Consider the following 20090-nt stretch of genomic DNA (forward strand, 5'->3'; position numbering starts at 1 on the left):
CGATAACGATTTAATTGCTTGTGTTTATTCTTTAGTTATTAGTATAAAATTGTTTAATAATAAGAATTTCTTTGGTAATATTAGGCTAAACATATCAAAGATTTGAATCTTTGGATAAGTAGTTCAAGTTATAAAATTATTTAGAGCTATCCAGTTTCAGGGTACCATGGTCATCACCAAATCGTTCGATAAGCGATTTATACTAATGCGAACGTATATTAAATGCGTCTATTCAAGTGCATTGAGAAACGGAGCTATGGATCCAATGTCTTCACAGTCTGGTATGGCTTTGCCTTTGAACTTAAGGCAAGATTCGGCACACGTCTGGCCCTGAAAGTAATCCCCAAACATTTTCTTGCACTGAGCACAGTTGTTGAGGCAAATCTGTATGTAATCAATTCCGCTCATTGGATCTAAAAATCAGATAGGAATAAAATGAAAACTAATTGCTAATTGCTGATGTTGTGTCTAGGCTTACCGAATCTTTTGCCGTAGTGTCCAATGGAAGGGAGGGTATCCCCAAGCTGTAGCAGGCAAAATAGTGTTGTCATTGCAATGATAAGCATCATTAGGTTCTTATTGGTGCACATACTGATAATTATCAAAATATATATCAAACTGATGAATGTTATATGACCTCTTAATAAATTGGAATTGGAAGTTATGTAAAATAGCAATGCTCAGTTTGCGACCGTTAAGTGCCAAGTGCTATATTGAAATAATTAAGCTCTCGTTTGTCTTTTTATTTTATAGTCGACCCAAACGTATGTGCGAAAGCTTAACAAAGTCAAGAAGTCTGAAATAGCGACAGCGACAACAGCTGAAAGAGCGCTTTAAGCCGGTCTCAGATAGTCCGAGAGTGCGTCAGATAAAATTAAAAAAATAAAATAAAACGTTAATTTAAATACAAAAAAGTGGTAATTTGTTTTGCTCTCTCGTATGTTAATTACTTTTCTATTTAGAACAGATTATTTGTAATAGCTCAACAAGGATTTTAAAGTATTATATAAAATCTAGTTACTTTGGTTTTTTTTAATGTAAAAAATCCTTGTTACATACGAGCGTATACTTATAAATATTTATGATAAACGACAAACAAAGTCGACTATCAAAGTGTCAGAATAAATTGGACAATAATAACATAATAAAAAAATTAAAATTATTGGTGCAAAATTATTTTTATTTTAAAGGAGATATTCCATCGTAATAATAACTATTTTCATATTCAGAACTTATTTAAAAATATACATCTAATAAATTGGATTTTCCGCAAATACAACTATTAATACTTATCATTTTAGTTTTTAAAAGATTGAGAGTTCTTTCTTTTTAAGAGTCTTTAATATCAACAAAACCCCCACTTTTAGAAAGAAAGCTGATACACATTTTTAAGAAAATCGTACGGAAAGTAATAGCAGGAAGTATCAAGGAAAAGTACTCAGCCGAGTTGTAACCGATGTCATGCGCTAAAATTGTAATTAATGCAAATTTAATACAGCCAAGTTATTGGTCGCTTGATCGTTCATTAATTAGTGGGGCTGTAACTGCAGCTAAAATTATACAACGTAGAATTAAGTTGGTTGGACGAGTCCAGAGAAGCAGACAAGACAATAATAATAAGTTACACTCCAATAAAAATGCGTGAAATTCTTTTGTCCCAACCGGACACGCTACTGTCACAGGCAGAGACTGGTTTATCACCAATCACCAATCACCAATTTACGCTTTAAATACTATACTATAATATACACCGTGTCGGCGGTAGCATCCCTTTGTTTTGAGCACACTTTTAAAAATAAATTTATTCAGTTTGTGCTCAGAAATAAAAACAGTAATAATTATATATTTATTAATCAGTTTGTAAATCGTGGGAAAATTTATATTTATGTTAATTTCATTTCAAATAAATTATACGTTATTCAAGCGAATCGAAAACACGCGCCAGACATATGAGTAATTTAAGTGTTAAACGCAGTTTATACGTCACTCTGTCATTTTGTGGGCGTGACACCTGAACTGAACTGAACCGACAGTTGCTTATGTCTAATTAATTTGGTGACGTATGTACATAAGCAGTACTTGAGACTCACCGGTTCATTAAAAAAGCTGGATGCGGCTTCGCTGAATCGTGGGCGTGAATTTGTTGGTGAATTTCGAACGTTGACGATGGTTTTGTTTGCTGAAAACTGGTTCTAGTGCGACTGTTGTTGGAAAGCAAAGATCTTGGTGTATTTATATTTACTCGTATAACTTGACAGTTGTTGTCAGGGGCTCATTGGATTTGTTTGTTTGTTGTGCGCAAATTAATCACTTTATCTCAGTAACAAACACATAATTGAATATTAGCTTGCACGTAAGCAGAAACAGAAACAGAATCAGAAACTTACTTCCGCTGTCACTTTTCTTGAGTGGCTTTCACAGCGGTTACCAGCTTGATGTTACTTATCAAGTTTAATTGCGTTTCTTTCGTGAAACTGTGGAAGTGACTACGGGTTAAACAAATATGTGAAATAAAGCAGGAAATAAGAGGCTGGAGGAAATAATGCCCCAAGGAATTGAGGCCCCAAAAGAAGAAATGAAATGAGGCCCCAAATTTGGGGAATTATTTCATAATCAAATAATACCTAAATTTCAAGAATGAGAAAAGGCCCTCTCATCCTTCCCATGTTTTTAGTGGCCATTTTGACAAAAAGCTTGATCAATATTGTCCCGCAGTCAGCTTATTCCACCTGAATTAGCTCCGTGTGACTTCTCTCCTCTATTTGGAGCCATTTTTTTATTTAGAAACTTTTGGTATAAAACAACATTTAACTATAATTCCAAATAAAAAAATATATTGGACTCCAAATATTAGTTTGGGGGCCGTATTTCATTTCTTATTTTGGGGTCCTATTTCATAATAACACCCCAAATTTTATTAAAGATCGTTGTTGTTGTTTCCTGTATAATTTTTTGGGGCCTTATTTCATTTTTTTTCTGGTCATAATTTCATTGGGACCTTATTTCACAGGGCCAAAATAAGAAACTTGCCAAGCTCATAGGGTTGGCTTATAGGCATATAGGCTCCACGCGATCCTGTCTTGTGTGCATCCCTCCATTGAGTCTCCTTCGTCATTTAATTTATATAGTTTTAGAATTTGATATGTCCAGAAGGGTAATAATTTATTATAGGGCATAATAACTACTTTGATTTCAACGGACCTAGAAACTAAATGCCAATTGTTTATCTCACAAGTTATTATTATTAAGTAATGGAGATTTTTTCGTTGGTTATTATTTATTATTATATATTTTAATTATTATTTTATTGTTATTTAAATATTAAATAAATATTTACATGCAAACTTATGTTGAAGTTTGGAATAAAACTCTATAAATAAATTATTATTATTTCAAAGAGTTTACGTTTTGTTCAGTGTGTTTGATTTTAAAAGTAATGTTTTGATTTTTACGGGGTACTGAAACATTAATGCCCTAACACTTGTAGTATTCTAATTAATTTGTTATACATATAAAAAAACTGTCTTCAAATAGATAAGAAATATTTTTATTGGGATTGTCAGATTGGACTCACCGAGGTGTCACTTATCTTATTTTATTTATTTATTGTCTATATATAATAAAATGGAAAACACTTAAAAATTACAAAATGTTACCAAGAGGTTGATAATTCTTTCGTTTGAATTATGGTTAAATTAAAAAAAAACTGCTTGCAAGAACTGCTTTGTTTTTGCTGTGCACTGCTTGAGCCGATTCGATTATTTGTAATGCGACAACTCTGCTAGTAGAACAGAAATCACTTTAAATCTCCGCTAGGTGGCGCCACGAACTTGGTCCGCAATTAGTCTGTATTGCAAAACACAAATACGCCACCTATTTCTTTGATTTGGAACTGTTTTACATCAAAACTGACGATAACTTAATATAATGGGACTCAATCGAATGAACAATCATAGGCAGCGCCGTTGCGACGAAAAGTTGCTCCTGGGGAAAAGATTTTGTCGGCGCCCCCTCCACCCCCTACAATTCTTATTAGCAACACATTTTTTAAGCAAATAAACAAAACAAAGATAATTCCTTTAAAAACATATTAAATTGACAACCCCACTGTCAAAAATGTTTACTAAAATTAATTAAATGTTACTGCAATGAAAACTTATAACATGATAATTGGCTCGATAGTTAAATCAAATATTTTAGATTTCTTTGACTTTTTAAATGCTGAGTCGTTGCCATTTCATCCGCATATTGTCTGAATTTAACAGTAACATCCTGAATACATACTTTAAAAATAAATTATAAAAATAAGAATTTTAAACTTTAATTTTTATAACAGTTTGTTATTTCTAAAATTGTAAAATTGGTTTAAGGTCCCTCAAATTGAGGTATTAATTGTTAGATTTTATGAAAGCAAAATCATAAATTACTTTACCCATATTTGAAGATATTCGATTGATAGCAAACGGAGACTGCTAAGTTATCTTGTCCAATTGATGATCGTAAGTGGTTGAAATTTATTTGAAGTTTGCTAAATAAACGATGTGCTAATGCTGATGTGATGTGAATCGTTAAAAAATCGTTGTCAAATTCATTGTATGCTTTTCAAGCTCACTGTCCAATTTGGATTTAGTGTTAAAGTCCTGTTTATTAATTAAAATCATCAGAAACAATAAAAAGTGCATCAAATCTCAATTTTAGTTTCTAAATGATGGGGTCGATTGATTCTAAAAATGGAATTCGAAATGTAGCAATTTCTGGTATGTTTTTGCTATCATCTGTAGCCACATATTAAAATTGTTTTCGCACCTTTCGTTGTCTGATTTATTTAATTTCAGGCTCAACCCCTCAAATTTTTTTTAGTTCAAACTCTTTTTGAAATATCGGCGCCCCTAATATCTTAGCGCCCGGGGCGGTTGCCCCCCTTGCCCCTCTCGAAACGGCTCTAATCATGGGACAAAAACTGAATGAATGATATTAAAAATGGAGTTAAAGAAAAATTAATCTAAGTAGTTTATAATTTATTTATATATTTATTTTCTTTATATATGAACTTATTTAAAGCCGACTTAAAGCAGTCGACTGATGGGAAAAATTTAATAATCTATTTAAGTTAAAATACAATTACAAAATAAAAATTAAATTATAATGATATAGAATTTTTATTCATAGCTGGAAAAATAAAATTGTGAATTGGCTACAGATGAAAAAAAAAACATACTTGTCCTTGCTTGTAGTCGAGAAAATCGTTGCGAACTTAGAATTGAATGGAGTTTTAACAGTCTTGATTAACATTTTTATTAGATTCACATTATCTGATTGCTTTTAAATATGGGTCTAATTTCAAAACAAAGGGGTATATTATAAATTGTATTACATAAGGACAACTTGTTGTGTGAACGGAGGTTGGACTGTCAGCTCTAAATACTTACTCAACATGAAATCATTGAAATGCCGGCAATTAAAAAATAACGAGATAATTAAAAGCTACCCCGCAGTTATTTGCGAGTGTGTCCTTCGTGCACGTAGAACAACTTAAGTAGCGGCATTGTGTTAAGGCACCCGTTGAGGGTGCAGGTGCTTTGTGAGTTGTTTTCTGTTTGTGAGTTAATGCCAACCCATCTGTGAGGCTATGTAAATGTCTGTCTCAGAACTGTCAATCCTTTTACATCCTTTGCATAATGCTTCTTATTTATACCCTATTAAATTATATACATGTAACACAGCGAAGGAGGCGAAACACACCCTATAAATTATATATGTTCTTGATTAGTACACTGAAAACAATTACATATTGTGTTCTTAAAATTAGCTTATGTTAAGACCAAAATACTTAAAAAAATATAAAAATACAAATCTGATACTAAAATTATCTAATATCTTTATTAATTAAATATGTTATATTTTCATGTAAAATGTATCATGTTCCCATGGCGCTCTGGTTAGGGTCGCCGCTTCAGTTAAAAAAAAAGCGAAGGCTCAAATCACACTCTCACCAAGAAAAAACGAATTAAAGAGGATTATTTTTTAAAAATACCAAGCCTTTTTCTGACATGTTTATATAACAAAAAAAAAACAAAAATAAACCAATTATAAAATCAAAGCCGGCATTTTTTTCTATCTTAAGTATTTAAGAACAAAAATATAATATTAAGTGTATCAACAGCATCAACTTGTCTGTCAGTTTAATCACGTCAATCTCAGCAACTATAGGCAGCTAAATTTTTGTATTTGTATCCTATATTTTATTTTTAATAGCAGTCCGACATCAATTTCGACTCACGGCCACAGCTGCTTTATTGTTAGGTGTTGCCATTTTCGCCGCTTGTGATATTTACTGCTCGCATTGGTCAAAAGTAGTCTTGAAATTGCTTTGTAAAAGTTTCCCTGAGCTGAGCTGCATACTTTTTATTCGAGTTTTCACTTACCTTACGCCTTAATATGCTATTGTCGAGAGCATCTGTTATAGCAGAGCATTCCTGGCGTTGACCAGTCCTGGCTGAAGATGGCAATCTTAAAGCAACTAAGCTTAAAGTTACCTTAATGATTATAGCTGTGTGTCCCAGCACTGTCTACATTCGTGACTTTAATTGTTCTAATGTTATGCAGATTTTTGGTCTCAAATCTATCTTAAAACCTGTAGACTCAGTACTTCGGTAAAATGCACTGTATATGTAATGCGAATTATACATTCACGATGCACACTACATGACCTTACTCCGACAATGTGATGGAGAGATTTATTGCAAAGCATAAGTTAAATTAAACACACCAAAAATCTTTAGAGATTTTTTAATAAAATGATTTAAAGAATTTGATATTTTCGGAGCTTACAAAATGTCAGTGATTTCATATTTTTGATATACAATATGTATTTCCGAAGTCACGGAAGTCGACTGCCATATAATTATTTCAAAATTCAACTATCATTAGTAATGAGTAGTCGTGAATTTTTTGCAAAACTATATAAGTTAGGACTTTTTCGGAGAGTAGTTTTATGTGCGCACTTACAATACATAATCTTAAAAGAGCATTCAGGCATGTTCTAAAAATTTTCTTAAAAAAGCATAGAAAAAGCAATATTCTATGCCCCAAATTTATTGAATAAAATAAAATTGATTTTCATATAAAATAAAAATGACTATCAGGTGTGCTCTACAAATTTATAGCAGCGATAAAGCAACCGAAAAGCAATTGTTGGTGTTCCTGAAAAAAAGAAACCATTGCTTTCAATTTAGAGAGAAAATTAAAAGTTTGTTAGCACCCCCTGCACCCCCCTGCCTACGCCCTTGCATAAAGTCAATGATTCATTGTAAATGCAAGGTACTTGAAAATTCTTCTTGAGGGGAGCACATTTGACTGTCACAAAGGGAGACACGATGTCAATTGCCACGACAAAGTGTTAAGCAGGCAGACAAAGGGAGCCTGACATTTGTCTCACTCACTAACTTTCTGATTGGCAGACTTCTCTGAAGTAACAGCATCGGTTTAATTTTGCTCTTCTTTTTGGAAGTCTGGATGGCTTATCGCCATAGCTTAGATAACTTTTAATTTTTATAAAATGTTTGTGCAGCACTTTTGACTCATACTTAAAATGATTATAGAGTTTTAAGTAAATTATTTCTGTCGGTTGTTGACTTTGCTACGCTTAGCATCGCATTGGTTCGATTATCTGCAACTATTTATCTTATTTTAAATTTAATTCTTGTTTTGGTTTAAATTTTTCACGTTCTTAAATCTTGATTGTTCTTTGGTCTTCGCATTGGGTAAGAGCTCAGTCGGTACTGTAATATAAAGATCGCCCACTTGTCTTATAGATTTGCATGTCAAGCCCTTATCTAGGACTTCCTTGATTATTTTGTAGCACACGCTGCGTGGAAATTGTGTTTGATGGGATACATAATTACCCAGTTCATGAATTGAGATAGCACTTGAGGATTCGCTAAGGCCAGCCATTACAAGCTCATAGGAACCTTTGATGGTTTGATCATAGTAGATTAACGCCATAAGTATATGAAATAAAATAATGTGAATATACTAAGAAATGTGAACCGAATGTGTCATCCTTAACTAATTTGACACTAAAAACTTTAATGCTGTTTTACTCAATTAACTACGCTCAGAAAAATATGCCAACCCAAAATGAGATACAACCGTGCTTGAATTAAAACCGTTTTCTTTCTCTAAATATTTTAAGATTGCTGTGTACCAAAATCTTAAATTAAGTATAATCGATTTGATGAAAATTATGACTGTCGATTCTTATAAGAACTATCTAAACCAATAGTTCAATTTTAAGCATAGTCAGTATACATAATACCATGGATATAAAAAACTGTGAGTTTTGTTAAGATACCTCCAAAAACAACAAAGATATAAATACTTAACTAGCTAACGGTTTTTTTTTTTGTAAATAAATTAGTTTTCTTTTTCTGATTGAAGATAAATTAAAAATGATAATATTTTGTACTAAAATAAATTGCATTTTGTGTTATTTCATTTTGGTTTTGGTGTTCATTCTGATTGTGTAATAAACTGTAGGTTACCTAGTTGACAAATTAAGCTTAATGATAAGAACGTTTATAAAAGTTTGACCTTGTAGAGCCCTGCGACCAGTTTGCATAGAAACAAAAGGATATCGCTTGATGTTCTTCTAAATAAGAATATATACATTTTATGGGGTCTATCAAGCCTCCTTTTATGCGTGCACAAATTCCCTCATTCAAAATTTTTTATGAACAGTTCGTTAAACTGTCCGATATTAAACGCTTTTTAGCAGAAACACCCTTGCTTATCCCTTTTATACTTGGCTGACTAATTATAAAGACTCTGAATATATTATACATACTAGAAGTTTTATCTCAAATAGCTGCTTTAAATATCCGTTTATAAGCAACACGATGAAGAGAAATTTTGTCGATTACGAGATACTCTGACCCCGACCCTGAGTTACCTTAATTTGTATCTGCATTCACTTATATATAATCACATTAAGACACAAACAACAACTGTTTGATGTGATTTTAAAATGTATTCCATGCAAGACCGTTTTCGTTGCTCTATGTTATTAATTACTTGCCAATTAAAACGTATTATTATACCCTATTTACATAAAGTTTTATATCAAAAGGAGTTTAGAGTAAATAAAAGCCAGAAGCACCCATTTAGAAATCAATTCTGCTTATAGTTTCTTAGCATATTGTTGAAAACAGTTCTCAGCTTATCGTTTAGCTGAAGGTTATATTCACATTATTTTAATTTTTGCCCTTGAAATAAATTACTTAAAAATATTCTATATATTTTTCTTCATTTTGTAGGCTGTCGATGGCAGCTGCCCGATGCCGTGCCTGGCCACGCCCTTGACCATACAACAGTTGAAATCAGTGAATAACACCGGAACCGGTACCGGTACCGAAACTAACCGTTTCATTTTAAGTACCGGAACTGAAACCGAATGAAAATTCTCTGTCAAGAACCGTTTGTACCGGTACGGTTGTGGTAAAGTTGCTAGGTTAAAGAGTTGTCCAACTTCCAACTGTCATAACTTGATCAAAACTGAACCGATTTTTAAGCGGAATGTCATTTTAATCAATATTTGGCATTTTAATTCATTCTGCATGTAAATTTTATTAAATTCTTAAAAACAAATATTTTCCTCTAGATTCTACTAGATATTGATTTCGATGCTAAGGGTCCCCCCTTTGAAATTTCGAAAATTCAAAATTTTAAATCTGAAGTTTTCACTTATAATCAACTCCTTATATCGTAATTAGTATAAAACAACACTTTAAACTTGATTCTGAGACCTTTCATTTTTTTGTAAAAAATCATGTGAAATTGAACAAAAATTTGGACTTGTAAAGTGGCTAAATTCGCAGTCTGACCAACTTCAAACTGTCATAACTTGATCAAAGCTAAACCGATTGTTAAGCGGAATGCCATTTTGATCATGATTTGGCCTCTAAATACATTCTGCATTTAATTTTTTTTAAATTCTAAAAAAAAAATATTTTCCTCTAGATTCTACTAGATATTGATTTCGATGCAAAGGGTCCCCCCTTTGAAATTTCGAAAATTCAAAATTTTAGATCTCAAGTTTTCACTTATAATCAACTCCTTGTATCGTAATTAGTATAAAACAACACTTTAAACTTGATTCTGAGACCTTTAATTTTTTTGTAAAAAATCAAGTGAAATTGAACAAAAATTTGGACTTGTAAAGTGGCTAAATTCGCAGTCTGACCAACTTCAAACTGTCATAACTTGATCAAAACTAAAGCGATTGTTAAGCGGAATTCCATTTTGATCATGATTTGGCATTTTAATTCATTCTGCATTTAAATTTTATTAAATTTAAAAAAAAATATTTTTCTTTAGATTCTACTAGACATTGATTTCGAAGCTAAGGGTCCCCCCTTCGAAATTTCCAAAATTCAAAATTTTAAATCTCAAGTTTTTACATTTTATCAACTCCTCATATCGTAATTAGTATAAAACAATACTTTAAACTTGATTCTGAGACCTTTCATTTTTTTGTAAAAAATCAAGTGAAATTGAAAAAAAATTGGGACTTGTAAAGTGGCTAAATTCGCAGTCTGACCAACTTCAAACTGTCATAACTTGATCAAAACTAAACCGATTTTAAAACGGAGTTCCATTTTGATCATTATTTGGCATTTTAATTTATTCTGCATTTAAATTTTATTAAATTAAAAAAAAAATATTTTTCTTTAGATTCTACTAGACATTGATTTCGAAGCTTAGGTTCCCCCCTTTGAAATTTCGATTTTCAATTTTTCAATTTTGGAAAAATCATGTGAAATTAAACAAAATTTTGGACTTGTAAAGTGGCTAAATCCGCAGTCTGACCAACTTCAAACTGTCATAACTTGATCAAAACTAAACCGATTTTTAAACGGGGTTCCATTTTGATCATTATTTGGCATTTTAATTCATTCTGCATTTAAATTTTATTAAATTTAAAAAAAAAAATATTTTTCTTTAGATTCTACTAGACATTGATTTCGAAGCTAAGGGTCCCCCCTTTGAAATTTCGAAAATTCAAAATTTTAAATCTCAAGTTTTTACATTTTATCAACTCCTCATATCGTAATTAGTATAAAACAATACTTTAAACTTGATTCTGAGACCTTTCATTTTTTTGTAAAAAATCAAGTGAAATTGAAAAAAAATTGGGACTTGTAAAGTGGCTAAATCCGCAGTCTGACCAACTTCAAACTGTCATAACTTGATCAAAACTAAACCGATTTTTAAACGGGGTTCCATTTTGATCATTATTTGGCATTTTAATTCATTCTGCATTTAAATTTTATTAAATTTAAAAAAAAAATATTTTCTTAGATTCTACTAGACATTGATTTCGAAGCTAAGGGTCCCCCCTTTGAAATTTCCAAAATTGAAAATTTTAAATCTCAAGTTTTCACTTATAATCAACTCCTTATATCGTAATTAGTATAAAACAACACTTTAAACTTGATTCTGAGACCTTTCAGTTTTTTGTAAAAAATCATGTGAAATTGAACAAAAATTTGGACTTGTAAAGTGGCTAAATTCGCAGTCTGACCAACTTCAAACTGTCATAACTTGATCAAAACTAAACCGATTTTAAAACGGAGTTCCATTTTGATCATTATTTGGCATTTTAATTTATTCTGCATTTAAATTTTATTAAATTAAAAAAAAAAATATTTTTCTTTAGATTCTACTAGACATTGATTTCGAAGCTTAGGGTCCCCCCTTTGAAATTTCGATTTTCAATTTTTCAATTTTGGAAAAAATCATGTGAAATTAAACAAAAATTTGGACTTGTAAAGTGGCTAAATCCGCAGTCTGACCAACTTCAAACTGTCATAACTTGATCAAAACTAAACCGATTTTTAAACGGGGTTCCATTTTGATCATTATTTGGCATTTTAATTCATTCTGCATTTAAATTTTATTAAATTTAAAAAAAAAAATATTTTTCTTTAGATTCTACTAGACATTGATTTCGAAGCTAAGGGTCCCCCCTTTGAAATTTCCAAAATTCAAAATTTTAAATCTCAAGTTTTCACTTATAATCAACTCCTTATATCGTAATTAGTATAAAACAACACTTTAAACTTGATTCTGAGACCTTTCATTTTTTTGTAAAAAATCATGTGAAATTGAACAAAAATTTGGACTTGTAAAGTGGCTAAATTCGCAGTTTGACCAACTTCAAACTGTCATAACTTGATCAAAACTAAACCGATTTTAAAACGGAGTTCCATTTTGATCATTATTTGGCATTTTAATTTATTCTGCATTTAAATTTTATTAAATTAAAAAAAAAAAATATTTTTCTTTAGATTCTACTAGACATTGATTTCGAAGCTTAGGGTCCCCCCTTTGAAATTTCGAAAATTCAAAATTTTAAATCTCAAGTTTTCACTTATAATCAACTCCTTATATCATAATTAGTATAAAACAACACTTTAAACTTGATTCTGAGACCTTTCATTTTTTGTAAAAATCATGTGAAATTGAAAAAAATTTGACTTGTAAAGTGGCTAAATTCGCAGTCTGACCAACTTCAAACTGTCATAACTTGATCAAAACTAAACCGATTTTTAAACGGTTCATTTTGATCATTATTTGGCATTTTAATTCATTCTGCATTTAAATTTTATTAAATTTAAAAAAAAATATTTTCTTTAGATTCTACTAGACATTGATTTCGATGCTAAGGGTCCCCTTTGAAATTTCGAAAATTCAAAATTTTAAATCTCAAGTTTTACATTTTATCAACTCCTCATATCGTAATTAGTATAAAACAACACTTTAAACTTGATTCTGAGACCTTTCATTTTTTTGTAAAAAATCATGTGAAATTGAAAAAATTTGGACTTGTAAAGTGGCTAAATTCGCAGTCTGACCAACTTCAAACTGTCATAACTTGATCAAAACTAAACCGATTTTAAACGGAATTCATTTTGATCATTATTTGGCATTTTAATTTATTCTGCATTTAAATTTTATTAAATTAAAAAAAAAAATATTTTTCTTTAGATTCTACTAGACATTGATTTCGAAGCTTAGGGTCCCCCCTTTGAAATTTCGATTTTCAATTTTTCAATTTTTGGAAAAAATCATGTGAAATTAAACAAAATTTTGGACTTGTAAAGTGGCTAAATCCGCAGTCTGACCAACTTCAAACTGTCATAACTTGATCAAAACTAAACCGATTTTTAAACGGGGTTCCATTTTGATCATTATTTGGCATTTTAATTCATTCTGCATTTAAATTTTATTAAATTTAAAAAAAAAATATTTTTCTTTAGATTCTACTAGATATTGATTTCGATGCTAAGGGTCCCCTTTGAAATTTCAAAATTCAAAATTTTAAATCTCAAGTTTTCACTTTAATCAACTCCTTATATCGTAATTAGTATAAAACAACACTTTAAACTTGATTCTGAGACCTTTCATTTTTTGTAAAAAATCATGTGAAATTGAACAAAAATTTGACTTGTAAAGTGGCTAAATTCGCAGTCTGACCAACTTCAAACTGTCATAACTTGATCAAAACTAAACCGATTTTAAACGGAATTCATTTTGATCATTATTTGGCATTTTAATTCATTCTGCATTTAAATTTTATTAAATTTAAAAAAAAATATTTTCTTTCGATTCTACTAGATATTGATTTCGATGCTAAGGGTCCCCTTTGAAATTTCGAAAATTCAAAATTTTAAATCTCAAGTTTTACTTTTATCAACTCCTTATATCGTAATTAGTATAAAACAACACTTTAAACTTGATTCTGAGACCTTTCATTTTTTGTTAAAAATCATGTGAAATTGAACAAAATTTGACTTGTAAAGTGGCTAAATTCGCAGTCTGACCAACTTCAAACTGTCATAACTTGATCAAAACTGAACCGATTTTTAAGCGGAATGCCATTTTGATCATGATTTGGCCTCTAAATACATTCTGCATTAAATTTTTTTTAAATTCTAAAAAAAAAATATTTTCCTCTAGATTCTACTAGATATTGATTTCGAAGCTAAGGGTCCCCCCTTTGAAATTTCGAAAATTCAAAATTTTGAATCTCAAGTTTTCACTTATAATCAACTCCTTATATCATAATTAGTATAAAACAACACTTTAAACTTGATTCTGAGACCTTTCATTTTTTTGTAAAAAATCATGTGAAATTGAACAAAAATTTGGACTTGTAAAGTGGCTAAATTCGCAGTCTGACCAACTTCAAACTGTCATAACTTGATCAAAACTAAACCGATTTTAAAACGGAGTTCCATTTTGATCATTATTTGGCATTTTATTTCATTCTGCATTTAAATTTTATTAAATTAAAAAAAAAAAATATTTTTCTTTAGATTCTACTAGATATTGATTTCGAGCTAAGGGTCCCCTTTGAAATTTCGAAAATTCCAAATTTTAAATCTCAAGTTTTCACTTATAATCAACTCCTTATATCGTAATTAGTATAAAACAACACTTTAAACTTGATTCTGAGACCTTTCATTTTTTTGTTAAAAATCATGTGAAATTGAACAAAAATTTGGACTTGTAAAGTGGCTAAATTCGCAGTCTGACCAACTTCAAACTGTCATAACTTGATCAAAACTGAACCGATTTTTAAGCGGAATGCCATTTTGATCATGATTTGGCCTCTAAATACATTCTGCATTTAATTTTTTTTTTTATTCTAAAAAAAAAATATTTTCCTCTAGATTCTACTAGATATTGATTTCGAAGCTAAGGGTCCCCCCTCTGAAATTTCCAAAATTCAAAATTTTAAATCTCAAGTTTTCACTTATAATCAACTCCTTATATGGTAATTAGTATAAAACAACACTTTAAACTTGATTCTGAGACCTTTCATTTTTTTGTTAAAAATCATGTGAAATTGAACAAAAATTTGGACTTGTAAAGTGGCTAAATTCGCTGTCTGACCAACTTCAAACTGTCATAACTTGATCAAAACTAAAGCGATTGTTAAGCGGAATTCCATCTTGATCATTATTTGGCATTTTAATTCATTCTGCATTTAAATTTTATGAAATTAAAAAAAAAAAAATATTTTTCTTTAGATTCTACTAGACATTGATTTCGAAGCTAAGGGTCCCCCCTTTGAAATTTCGAAAATTCCAAATTTTAAATCTCAAGTTTTTACATTTTATCAACTCCTCATATCGTAATTAGTATAAAACAATACTTTAAACTTGATTCTGAGACCTTTCATTTTTTTGTAAAAAATCATGTGAAATTGAACAAAAATTTGGACTTGTAAAGTGGCTAAATCCGCAGTCTGACCAACTTCGAACTGTCATAACTTGATCAAAACTGAACCGATTTTTAAGCGGAATGCCATTTTGATCATGATTTGGCCTCTAAATACATTCTGCATTTAAATTTTTTTAAATTCAAAAAAAAAAAAATATTGCTCAAGATTCTACTAGACATTGATTTCGATGCTAAGGGTCCCCCCTTTGAAATTTCGAAAATTCAAAATTTTAAATCTTAAGTTTTCACTTATAATAAACTCCTTATATCGTAGTTAGTATAAAACAACACTTTAAACATAAATCTCAGACCTTTAAAAATTTCGAAAATTCAAAAAAACTGAAATATAACTTCTTACCAAAATAGTTTTTTTTTACGTACCGGAACCGAAACAGTAACCTATATTTGTTTCGTATTGATTTCCTCTTTGAAATGCTATCAGAAATAAATTACCTTGTTGATTAATTGATGTTGGGGCTCTACTTATATTCATTGCAATGAAAACTTTCAAGTAAACATCGAGCTAAGCCCACTGAAAAATATATTAGTTGGCCAAGAGTAATGCAAAGATAAATTCAATTACAGGTGACCCAGGTGAATTAGAAAAAGTTTTAGTATGCCATTTTGTAAGTTAGGACTAAACCTTTTGATCGGTATATAACTCGATCTGGTCGGACAGTCATAGCAAATTTTCCAAATTAGCTGTATATATTTCTAGTCGCCTTTCGCACCCTTCGTGCTGCTTTCGTCACTAGCGCGATCTACCGTTCGCAGTGATTTAAATATAATTTGCGTCACAATTCCACGCAAATTCTGTTCATAATCCAATGATTTGAGCTTTGCCATCTCCAAAATGCAATCCACGTAATCTATACGCGTGTCTTATCTCAAAAGTGGCATATTCAAATCAAGCAACATTAACATATTCTGCAGTTTTTCGTACTCGCGTGTCTCTATTCGTATGTCAGTGTGTGCGTGTCAGTGCTGCCATAAGTCGATAAGAAAAACAGGATAGACGGACTCCGGAAAAAGGACAAAATTAGGACAAATATTTTAAAAAAGGACAGAAAACCAGGACAAATCTCAAAATTTAAATTTTTTCATAGTTTTTAGGTACACACGAATAATACCATGCTTAAGTTTTTGTGTTGTTGCTGTTTTTGCCGCGATATTGTCAATTTTTGACAATGCTATGCTATGCTAAAAAATAAAAACAAAGAGTAAGAACCCAGAACAAAGAAAATATATGATTTAATTTTTTTTCGATACTTTTAAAAACTTGTAAATAGACATAAAAAAAAAGATAAATTGACAACGGATATTTATAATATTCGTTACTGCAAGTGTTAAATCACGATTCCCGAAATTTGGGAAAACTTTTTTTTATTCGTTTACAAGTAAATCGAGTCAACTTTAACATGTATGCCACTCACTTATTTTTTTTTTAATATAAAATATATATTTTAGGTGAATATTTAAAAGTAAAACAGAAATTAAAAAGGACAGATTTCCGGATAGGGGATGTTTCAGAAAAATTTAGGCAAATTCATTTTAAATAGGGACAAATCTGTCCGGGAAAAGGCCGCTATGGCAGCACTGGTGCGTGTGCGTTGGTTGGTGTATATTAACGCACACACACGCAGATACCAAAAATTGCAGCTCTCTTTTCACTGTCGCTGTGTGCTGTTCAACTAAGCATATCGACGTCAATAAATCATCCAATAATGTGCTGATGTTGATGCTGATGCAGTGCACAGGGCAAATGGCTCCGCTTGAGGCTGAAGCGGAGGTGAGTGAAGCAGGCTATAAGGGGCAGGCTATAAGGGCAGGGGCTATACGTCTGCTGAGCTAACTGCCATGTCTTTTGCCATTTCCGGAGTTACGTACGAGCTACTGTTGTTAGCTGAGTGCTTTTTGAGTCCCAGTCGAACTAACAGGAGAAGTTTGAAGTAGAAGATGGGTCGGAGTTCCAATCTCAGTCGGTGTAGCAGTGGTGCACTTGTATTTGCGGATTCATCCATCATAAAATACAAGAAGAGAATTGCAAAGATTGAATTTTATTCGGTTGCGGCTCTTTCAAACCATTTCGAGTTGCATATACTTGTATGTATGTGTGAATGCGGGTAGACACACGAGTACATGCATCAATCAATGCATCAATTTACTAAATGAAGCTTAGTATGTGCTCCGCCGGCAACTTAAAATGCTTCTACTGTTAAGTAGCAATCTTTTCGTGCAGAGCATATTCTAACATCAATATTGCTTTATGATATTATGAGTATATAACATAGCTGCTCACAACAGTCACCTCAGTGCTCTATCATAAATTAAGTGATTAAGTGACATTTTGCTTATGGCTGTGACAACAAAACTATATTGAGGTATACGTGTATATGACAATTTGGGCGTCTTATCATTTTATATTTAGTTACAGCATCAGCGATAGTCCTTTCCAGCAACAAAACCAAGAAAACTGATTTTAACTTTTACACTTTTATTTAATTTTATTTTTGCTATACCATTTAGCGTTAAATATGATTTTGGTATGCTTAAAGTAAGCACTCAAAAAAATGTCATATTAAATTTCCATATTCAATTTAATTAGTTTATGCTTACATATTTAATTTAAGTATTATAATATTTAAATATAATATTTTTTTAACTACGTATTTATTCATGACTACATAAATTCATGAAACATTAAACTCTTTGGTTTTACTATAAATTTACATATTAGCTTTACATTTTAGGAATCATTATGTTAAGTTATTATATTTTAATTTAACATGTTACCCATTTAAATCTCACATAAAACATCAAATCTAGTTGTATTTTTTAATACTATTAGTTTTTTTCTGTCAGTGTAGTGTTCTTATGAGTTTATCCAGGTTGGTCCCTCTTGTGCCTTGCGGTGCAAATGACGTTATTTAATGTAGATCCGCGGATGTTAATGCCATTTAAATGCACTGATTTGATTGAAGCCAATTCAAATTCTAACTGGCAAAGAGGCTCGCTTTAATATTCGTCCATACAATACAGGGAATTTAAGATTGATACATTTTCTTAATGATTCCCATTAGAAAGTTTACTATCTAACTGAGCAAATTACATGCGATATCGACCCATATACGTCCGTACTTCAACCGCCCCATAGAATGCGCAGTTTGTTTAATTAGAGTAAATAAATAAATCCAGACGAACGTTACACACACACGCCTCTTGCTGGTTTGCAATGCTTCAAGCGCTTTCATTTGGCCAGGCAAATAAAAGAGTCTATATATCCAAAAGTATCCTTTGACAACTGTTGTTGCGATTGATACCAAAATTATCAATAAGAAGCGAGATAAGTAAAGCTACATGTGAAGTACGTTTTAATATGCCTAATATAAGTATTTATTGTACTTATTGTATGCGTAGTAAAAAAGAAAGACATAATGATAGAGCTTCTATTACATTGCATAACTTCCACATTAATATTGGGTATATCGAATAGTTATTCAGTCGTTCTCTTCTTTAATATGAGGCAACGGGGGAAACTGTTCATTCATTGAACAAAGCAAGTAGCTGTGCCCAGTCCGACTACAAATTTCCGATTCCGGTATAATGCGATACACATTGCAAAAGCAGTCAAGTGTAAAAAGTCCCATTCAAGATATGTTGGTGTGTCTATTTCATCACTTTGTCCTTGTTTCTTCTCTTGTTTTGTTTTGTTTCTTTTGTTGTTTTTTTTACAGTATCTATACTATGATTGTGCTGAGTGCTGCTATGTGCATGTTCGGAGTACAGTTGTGTTTGATTTTCTTAAAATCGACCACCCGGATGACATTCGCTTTAATATGCTTTAACTCTGATTGTTCTTTTTAAAACAACGTTTATAGAGGAAAACTTTGGTGACACTATTGCATTTCTTTATATCCTTTCAATGGTACGGAAATAAGCAAATCGGATGATTAACTCTGCCAAAAAAGCTTTCAAAATATTTGTATGGGATTTGCGTAACTTATTAAGATACAAATACCGTACATTTTACACCACCTTATGTGTGAGTTGAACTTGTGGTAATTCAAATAATTACGACGCTCAGCTTTAGGCAAGCAGACACTGCAATTGCAATTGCCAGAATCACATTGCGGGTTGTATTCACTCCCTATCACCCTATGCAATGCAAAAGCACTTTATTTAAGTGAGTCCCTCATGAATAGCACTTGGCTGACTAGTGAGCGGGTCGGGGGTGTGGGGTGGGGGTTGCTTGACTGTTTGAATTTGCAACACTTCTTTATATTTTTTATTTATACCATGTCTTTATAATGTACGTAAAGGCCACCCCGAACTGGCTGTTGCATTCACAACTGTCCTACACTCAGAAAAAATATTACCCTCGCTTTAAAATTCGCTTTTGTTTTAATAATAATAAGAAAAATATATATTTACATATTTCTAATTTATAGAAAAAATTGCCCTAAAAAGCGTTTTTTTAGAAGTATAATTTCAAAAATATGAATAAACGTCTTTTTTTCTAAAGAATACATTGATTTTGCTTTCCAATAAAAGTGTTTTCTCAAGTATAGAGGGTAACGGTAACAATAAGAAAATATTTTCTAATTCTTCTGTAGTAAAATTTCTAAGACTTAGAAATATTTACCACGTTTATTTTAATTTCTGGATTTTAGAAATTAAGTTTCGATTGTTATGGATCCGAAGCCCTTTAAATCAGAAAAATTATATTTAACATTTCAGAAAGGATTAGCCTCATACGTATATTAAAGCAATATATTTTTTATTATAAAAGAACAATTCAAAGG

General features: G+C 31.1%; 2 protein-coding genes across 2 annotated transcripts; both read right to left on the reverse strand.

Annotated features, from left to right (window-relative positions):
• Window positions 1–3: 3 nt before the first annotated feature.
• LOC117792288 (eclosion hormone) lies at window positions 4–2165 on the reverse strand. The gene is made up of 3 exons (XM_034632352.1): window positions 2091–2165; window positions 479–591; window positions 4–413 (listed from the first exon to the last, which is right to left on the reverse strand). The coding sequence occupies exons 1-3, from the start codon at window positions 2096–2098 to the stop codon at window positions 229–231; spliced, it is 306 nt and encodes a 101-aa protein (XP_034488243.1). The 5' UTR covers window positions 2099–2165; the 3' UTR covers window positions 4–228.
• Window positions 2166–7549: 5384 nt separating this feature from the next.
• LOC117791504 lies at window positions 7550–8022 on the reverse strand. The gene has a single exon (XM_034631282.1). The coding sequence runs from the start codon at window positions 8002–8004 to the stop codon at window positions 7696–7698; it is 309 nt and encodes a 102-aa protein (XP_034487173.1). The 5' UTR covers window positions 8005–8022; the 3' UTR covers window positions 7550–7695.
• Window positions 8023–20090: the final 12068 nt, after the last annotated feature.

Source organism: Drosophila innubila (assembly GCF_004354385.1).
Source record: "Drosophila innubila isolate TH190305 chromosome 3R unlocalized genomic scaffold, UK_Dinn_1.0 2_E_3R, whole genome shotgun sequence".
In the NCBI taxonomy this organism is placed as follows: domain Eukaryota; kingdom Metazoa; phylum Arthropoda; class Insecta; order Diptera; family Drosophilidae; genus Drosophila; species Drosophila innubila.

Excerpts from the sequence above, each read along its gene's own strand:
- LOC117791504 (XM_034631282.1), bottom strand. The coding sequence starts at position 8,004 with ATGGCGTTAATCTACTATGATCAAACCATCAAAGGTTCCTATGAGCTT.
- LOC117792288 (XM_034632352.1), bottom strand. Across the intron at positions 414-478 it reads ACACTACGGCAAAAGATTCG|ATCCAATGAGCGGAATTGAT; the intron begins GTAAGCCTAGAC and ends TCTGATTTTTAG.